The 8,622-nt window shown below is 45.0% G+C and overlaps 1 protein-coding gene across 5 annotated transcripts in view; it reads left to right on the top strand.

Moving 5' to 3' along the window:
- Window positions 1-8,622, top strand: part of schip1 (schwannomin interacting protein 1) — a 134,946-nt gene that overhangs the window by 125,441 nt on the left and 883 nt on the right. For 4 of the 5 annotated variants that reach the window (XM_049726264.2, XM_049726265.1, XM_049726267.2 and 1 more), the window contains 5 exons: window positions 4,894-5,012; window positions 6,117-6,234; window positions 6,554-6,751; window positions 8,260-8,383; window positions 8,512-8,605. In XM_049726264.2, coding sequence (XP_049582221.1) covers window positions 4,894-5,012; window positions 6,117-6,234; window positions 6,554-6,751; window positions 8,260-8,383; window positions 8,512-8,605 — 653 coding nt within the window. Of the gene's footprint in view, window positions 1-3,195; window positions 3,270-4,892; window positions 5,013-6,116; window positions 6,235-6,553; window positions 6,752-8,259; window positions 8,384-8,511; window positions 8,606-8,622 lie in introns of those variants that run through there. The other variant, XM_049726268.1, reaches the window with a different exon arrangement.

The raw sequence follows: 8,622 nt of genomic DNA, 5'->3' as shown, positions 1-8,622 counted from the left end.
TCACTCACTCACTCACTCACTCACTCACTCACTCACTCACACTTAACTACTCACTCACTCACTCACTCACACTCAACTACTCACTCACTCACTCACTCACACTCACTCACTCACTCACTCACTCACTCACTCACTCACTCACTCACTCACTCACTCACTCACTCACTCAACTACTCACTCACTCACTCACTCACTCACTCACTCACTCACTCACTCACTCACTCACTCACTCACTCAACTACTCACTCACACTCAACTACTCACTCAACTACTCACTCACTCACTCACACTCACTCACTCACTCACTCACTCACTCACTCACTCACTCACCAACTCACTCACACTCACTCACACACTCACTCACTCACTCACTCACTCACCCACTCACTCACTCACTCACTCACTCACTCACTCACTCACTCACTCACTCACTCACTCAACTACTCACTCACGCACTCACTCACTCACTCACTCACTCACTCACTCACACTCACACTCACTCACACTCACTCACTCACCCACTCACTCACTCACTCACTCAACTACTCACTCACTCACTCACTCACGCACTCACTCACTCACTCACACACTCACACACTCACTCACTCACACTCACTCATACTCACTCACTCACACTCACTCACTCACTCACTCACACTCAATCACTCACTCACTCTCAACTACTCACACTCACTCACACTCACTCACTCACACTCACTCACACTCAACTACTCACTCACTCACTCAATCACTCACTCACTCAGTCATTCACTCTCAACTACTCACTCACACTCACTCACTCACTCACTCACTCACTCACTCACTCACTCACTCACTCACTCACTCACTCACTCACACTCAACTACTCACTCACTCACTCTCACTCAACTACTCACTCACTCACACACCCACTCACTCACTCACTCACTCACTCACCAACTCACACTCACTCACACACTCACTCACTCACTCACTCACTCACTCACTCACTCACTCACTCACTCACTCACTCAACTACTCACTCACTCACGCACTCACTCACTCACAAACTCACTCACTCACTCACACACTCACTCACTCACTCACACTCACTCACTCACACTCACTCACTCACTCACTCACTCACTCACTCACTCACTCACACTCACTCACACTCACTCACCCACTCACTCACTCACTCACTCACTCACTCACTCACTCACTCACTCACTCACTCAACTACTCACTCACTCACACTCACTCACTCACTCACTCACACTCACTCACTCACTCACTCACTCACTCACTCACTCACTCACTCACCCACTCACTCACTCACTCAACTACTCACTCACTCACTCACTCACGCACTCACTCACTCACTCACACACTCACACACTCACTCACTCACACTCACTCACACTCACTCACTCACTCACTCACTCACACTCAATCACTCACTCACTCTCAACTACTCACACTCACTCACACTCACTCACTCACACTCACTCACACTCACTCACTCACTCACTCAATCACTCACTCACTCAGTCATTCACTCTCAACTACTCACTCACACTCACTCACTCACTCACTCACACTCAACTACTCACTCACTCTCACTCTCACTCAACTACTCACTCACTCACTCACCCACCCACTCACTCACTCACTCACTCACTCACTCACTCACTCACTCACTCACTCACTCACCAACTCACACTCACTCACACACTCACTCACTCACTCACTCACTCACTCACTCACTCACTCACTCACTCACTCACTCACTCAGCTACTCACTCACTCACGCACTCACTCACTCACAAACTCACTCACTCACTCACTCACTCACTCACTCACTCACACCCACTCACTCACTCACACTCACTCACTCACCCACTCACTCAACTACTCACTCACTCACGCACTCACTCACTCACTCACTCACTCACACACACACTCACTCACTCACACACTCACTCACTCACACTCACTCACACTCACTCACCCACTCACTCACTCACTCACTCACTCACTCAACTACTCACTCACTCACTTACTCACACTCAACTGCTCACTCACTCACTTAACTACTCACTCACACTCACTCACTCACTCACTCACTCACTCACTCACTCTCACACTCACTCACTCACTCAAACTCACTCACTCACTCACTCACTCACTCACACTCAACTACTCACTCACACTCACTCACTCACTCACTCACTCACTCACTCACTCACTCTAACCCTAACTCACTCACTCACTCACTCACTCACTCTAACCCTAACTCACTCACTCACTCACTCACACTCAACTACTCACTCACTCACACACTCACTCACTCACACTCACTCACTCACTTACTCTCACTCACCCACTCACTCACCCACTCACTCACTCACTCACTCACACTCACTCACTCACTCAACTACTCACTCACTCACTCACACTCAACTACTCACTCACTCACTTACTCTCACTCACTCACTCACTCACTCACTCACTCACCTACTCACTCACTCGCTCACTCTCACACTCATTCACTCACCCACTCACTCACACTCACTCAACTACTCACTCACTCACACACTCACTCACACTCACTCACTCACTCACTCACACTCAACTACTCACTCACACTCAACTACTCACTCACTCACTCACTCACTCACTCACTCACTCACTCACTCACTCACTCACTCACCCTAATCCTAACCCCAACCCTAACTCACTCACTCACTCACTCACTCACTCACTCACTCACTCACTCACTCACTCACACTCAACTACTCACTCACACTCAACTACTCACTCACTCACACTCATTCACTATTGAAGTGTACCTACACATCACAGGTCACAGGTGTCAAGCTCTAGTCCTTGGGGCTGCATTCCAACATGTTTTCCAAGATAATAAAGTGGCCTGTTATTAGGTACACTTGAAAATGGCGGTGTACCTAATGGAGTGTCCATGTGATTCCCTCGTTAAGCGCACCTGCGTGAAAAGTTTTTGGTCACTTTCACGTTCCACAGGAGCTAAAACTTTTCACGCAGGTGCGCTTAACGAGGTAATCACACAGACACTCCATTAGGTACACCCAGACCACTTTATTAGGGAAACATCATGGTCAAAGATCACAGGTGTCAAGCTCCAGTCCTCGGGGTTGCGTTCCAATATGTTTTCCAAGTTCCCCTCGTGAAAAAATTTTGTTCATTTTGTTCATGACCCGGCCGGGGTTTGAACTCACCACCTTCCAGTCTGAGGGTAGACACTCTACCACCAGGCCACGGAGTTGGCTCGAGCGATCGAAATGAAATGTTCCACTGCATTGCTGAAGAGGAGGAATTACCTTCCTCAATGAAGATTTGGCTTCACGTTGTCAATTTGTGGAAAATACACATTAGCTTGATTGTGTTCCTCCCCAATCTAATTTGGACCCTTTGGGATGCTCGAGGATGAAGGAGGTCGTTAGGCCTGTCACTATTATCCTCTTCTTGCCTCTTGCCCGCATTGAAATGTTAATTCAATGGCCCCCGCAATTTTCCATCTCATCATTCTTTGGCATAAACGAAGCCACTCCGAGACAATTTGACCATTTTTTTTTTTTTTTTACGCCATTGCTGCAAATCTTCCGGCAGTGACGAAATGACAGTAAAGGTTACCGTGGCATTTTTAGCACCGCGATGAGATTGAGCGAGCGCAGGTGCGGTAAATCCACAGCGGGGGAAGACAAAGCATTGATACGCTGTGTTTGTTTGATTACTCTGCAATTCCTTGCGCTGTACTTCCAGCACAGTTTATGTAAAGTTCGACACGCCGCATTAAAGCGAGCCGGCTGATGACTACGAGCGGCGGCGTGTGTCGGTTTTCCGATTGGCTGCGAGGCCCCCACGGCGTCGTATTCCGCACCTCTGTAAAGATTTTACGACGTCTCTTTTCCTTCACTCGGCCCACCCTAGCGCACAAACAGAGCAGATGACAATTAGACAAAGGCAGGAAGTTCTTTTGTGTAGCAGGTGTGAAGCTCAAACGTGACCTTTAACCCCTGTGAACCTCTTTCAGGCTCACTGAAAATTCCTCAGAGCTTGTGAGTCAACTTTTGTTGTGTTCTCGTACATGTGGATGTCGTGTGTGTGAAGAACCAGGCCCACTTCTCTTCTGGCCATCTGGTGGTCACTCCCTCAGATTATGTTCCTTGACGTTGGTTGGAGACAAGACAGGAAAAGAAAAAAAATGTTAGAAAAAGGAGTGGTAGGAATGATGTGGGAGAAGACAGTTTGAGGGAGACGAGCAAAGATGGAAGGAAATGCCTGGCGTGTGTGACGAGTGCCTGGCAAGGCTGAATGAGGTAGATAAGACACACATGGGATTGAGACAGGAGAGAAATGGGAGCGGAAATTGGAACTTGTAGTCAAGAGACAGCCCAAATGAAAAAAAAAAAAAAAAAACACTCTTGAATTTTTATCATTGTTTATCACCTTATTGCGTCAAACTCTTCTATTTATTTTGCATTTTGTTGAGGTCATGTTGGAGCATCAGTGTTATATGTCGTTTACCACGTGACTCAAACTAGTATTTAACATTACCTACCGCCTGTAAACGTAGCACAGACGTTTGTTCTTTGATGCAACAGCACCATCTACTGGTAAAAATGTGTATTGTCTTTCATTAAAAAGGCTCCCAGTGAATCTAATTCACACGTTTTGCTGGTTCAGCTGAGTCCACACTTTGTATCACATCTTGTTAAGATGACACCCAGCCAAATTAGGAGGCTGCTGCTGCTATAAATACACCGGCCGTGTAAAAGATTGGGAAAATGGTGCCACGGCCTAAAAATAAAATCATAGCTGCCATGACAACACGAAAGTCTTCAATAAAAAAAAATGTTTTTACTTGCATTTCAGGCCCAAAAGAATGAGAGGGAGTCTATTAGGCAGAAGTTGGCCCTGGGCAGTTTCTTCGACGATGGACCCGGCATCTACACCAGCTGCAGCAAGAGCGGCAAACCCAGCCTGTCGTCACGGTAACGTGATGTCACTCTCTTATTATTGTCATTCAAATAAAGACAGTACACTTTTTGAACCCGTGAAGCCTCGATCTGTATTTTAACTGGCGAGACAGTTTGTCCAATCTGAGTCATCGCCCTTTAAAGTTCTATTTTAATCAGTGCTCTTTGGATGCCCTGCCGCGTGATCAATCAGCCGTGCTTGTAATTACTGCATGGAATAAGCAGATTATTGATCTGCGTTCGGAGCCTCGTCCGCACTTCGTCTAAACAAAAATGAATTTTAACAACCCGGTCGGTGTCATCTGTATTGGACCAGAACCGCCTGCTGCTTCCCGCATTGATCTGCATGGAGGACAAGCAGGGAGATGATTAAAAACACGAAGCCTGGTTGAGTCAGTCCTCACCCTGCATTATGATCTCATGGAGGCAACTAGGGAGTCTCGTTTGCATTTTTTTTTAACTACAAAGCGATGCTCAGGGGACACTTCATTAGGTACAGCTAAAGGCAGCAGTGGGTTGGGCCTTCGGGGATTTCCTCGACTTAATCCATCTTGTAATACCGACGCTATCATGTTGCAATTAAAGTCTAGAAAGTATCAATACTGCAGCAAAATGCAATACAGTGGATTTAATGGACTGTGTGGGAGGAGGAGAGCCAATTGTCCTTTACATCACAGCAGTATTTTTCATGACCTAAAAATACCCAGCACAATACAGAATTATTGTAATTTTTTTACTATTATTTAGATTATTTTATTTTTTTTGTATTTATTATTTGTATTTTTCCGTTGGTGCATTTAGTGCTTTCTCTTTTTCAACTCAATTCTGATTACGCTAAGAATTATTGTAATTTTTTTACTATGATTTAGATTATTTATTATTTTTGTATTTATTATTTGTATTTTTCCATTGGTGCATTATTGCTTTCTCTTTTTCAACTCAATTCTGATTACGATAAGAATTATTGTAATTTTTTTACTATTATTTAGATTATTTATTATTTTTATATTCATTATTTGTATTTTTTTGTTGGTGCATTTAGTCTCTTTTTCAACTCAATTCTGATTACGATAAGAATGATGATAAGAATTTTCTGAAAAGAATCAATGCTTCCTGCAGGCTGCAGAGCGGCATGAACCTCCAGATCTGCTTCGTCAACGACAGCGGTAGCGACAAGGACAGCGATGCGGACGACAGCAAGACGGAGACCAGTCTGGACACGCCCCTGTCCCCCATGGTAGGCTCACCTGACGCGACGAGGACGAGCAGGTCTCTTGGCTTTGGTCCACGTTTTCTGGCCCGTTAACCAATTCCTGGGCTGCAAATGAGGAATGAATTGGAATACGCTCAGCCAGGCCTCGGATGGTTGGACGCATTAACCTCCTGTCAGCCTGAAACACAGTTAACACAAAGCGAGGGAAATGTTCATCCTTACTCTTCTGCTGATTGAAAGCAATTACCGTCCATGTACATGATTTTATATGGAAAAATACATTCCAGAAAAGTCATTGTTATTCATTCTACCAAACACGTGATTATTTTTCACCTCAACGCAGTCCAAGCAGAGTTCATCCTACTCGGACCGGGACACCACTGAGGAGGACTCCGAGTCCCTGGAGGACATGGACTTCCTGAGTCGGCAGAAGAAGCTCCAGGCGGAGGCCAAGCTTGCGTTGGCCATGGCCAAGCCCATGGCCAAGATGCAGGTGGAGGTGGAGAAACAGAACCGGAAAAAGTCGCCTGTGGTGGATCTGGTGAGTGCTTAGTGTTTCTCAAAATATATCGCCAGTAGAATAAACAATTAGTTTATCTATACCCAGAAATTCTGCAAAGTGCACCACATTAAACCTAACAGAGGGTTCAATCATAAAATTCTGGAGCTGGACCTAATATCGTGGCCCGTGGGTATACAAATTGAACAGGCCCTGTCCACTTTATGATCATGTCGCAGTGAAGCAGTCTTCATCATTATTTCATCCTTTTTTTTCTGGCTCGCTGCCTCTCATCGGCGCACACACACACACGAATAGAGCAACGACGTCATACGTACGTACGCACGTGGTACTTCCACGTCGATTTGACTTATTCAGGGATGCGGAGGGAGGCCAGGCCCCGCCACATCCATAATTCATCCAGCGGAAAGCACTGACTGGTGCGTTGTGGAAGCGAGCAGCGCTTGACAGTCACACAGCATCACTGTCACTCAACACACAAAGAATCGGAAAGTGGATCATCAAGGTCATGGATGCCGGAAATATACACTCACACAAAAAAAACCATCAAACTGCAGTGGACAGTGGATAGAAAAGATCTGTTCAAATGACAGGTACATGCAGTTTGACCATTTAAAAAAAAAAAAAAAAAAATTAAAAGGGTGTGTAAAAATGTCTGTCAAAAAGATAATCATAATAAAATGTGTTATCTTAACAGAAATATTTTTTACGGCCATAATTGTAGTTTAATCTATCCCTCCAGGTGTTGCAAAGTAAAATATAAAAAGGAAGGCTTTAGGACCATGATACGTCACTTTTCAAACAACCCCCCCGCCAATTCGGAGGTTGATTTCCTGACATTACATTATGTCATTCATACCAATAGTGATATCATCCGTCTTGTGACAGAAACACATTTGTCAACAAACTAGAACTAATATCGCCCACTCTTGGTTTTTACTGACCACCGCCGTGACGTCACAAAAATGCGAAAGTGAAACGTTGGGTGCAAACTATAGTGTGTTTGCTTACCTGTTCTCGCTGCAGAGGAATAAGCAGAACTAACGCAGGCTGCGTCCACTCATGTGACTTTGTCGATTGAAAACATGCAGTCGTCTTCTCTTTGAATGAAAACTCTTGAATCTTGAATCTTGAAAGCAAAAATACAGCGATCTTTAGGACACCAGAAGAAGGTTGACGCTGCTGATACTGTAGTAGAAAGGATACTGCTGCCCTCTAGCGGCCAGTTGTAACACGACAAGGTCGTCAAGTTCACATTTTGTGACCCGCTTCTTAAGGAGCACATCTGATGAGAAATATTTGCACCACTTGTATCCATTTTTCCCTCAATTTAAATGTAATCTTTGATGATTTTATCATTGTTACAGATCATTTTTTAATTATGTTTTTTGTCTGAGAACTATGCGATGGATGTTCTACTCGTTCTACACTCTTATACTCACACACATATAAAAAAAATATCAGTTGTTTACCAGAATGTTTCATTTTTTAAAGGCTTGTCTTTTGTATTTGTTTGATTTGTCCGACAGCTCCCACACATGCCTCACATCAGTGAATGTCTCATGAAAAGAAGCCTGAAGCCCACCGACCTGAGGGACATGACGCTTGGACAACTCCAGGTCATCGTGAACGATCTGCACTCCCAGATTGAAAGTGAGTCGGGCGCAGTTTCTAATTCCAATAAAACATGATTCGACTTTCATTTTAGCTTGGCGGCGGCCATCACAGATGGGGCAATGGCATGTTTCACCATCTCCTGCCCTGGTGTTGTTTGTGTGTAGGTCTGAACGAGGAGTTAGTCCAGCTACTGGTGGTCAGAGATGAGCTCCACATGGAACAAGATGCCATGCTGGTTGACATCGAGGACCTCACCAGGTTAGGATTAGGTTTAA

This window comes from Syngnathus scovelli, chromosome 7 (assembly GCF_024217435.2).
Source record: "Syngnathus scovelli strain Florida chromosome 7, RoL_Ssco_1.2, whole genome shotgun sequence".
NCBI classification, from domain to species: Eukaryota; Metazoa; Chordata; class Actinopteri; order Syngnathiformes; family Syngnathidae; genus Syngnathus; species Syngnathus scovelli.
This window is presented reverse-complemented; position numbering and strand designations above follow the sequence as displayed.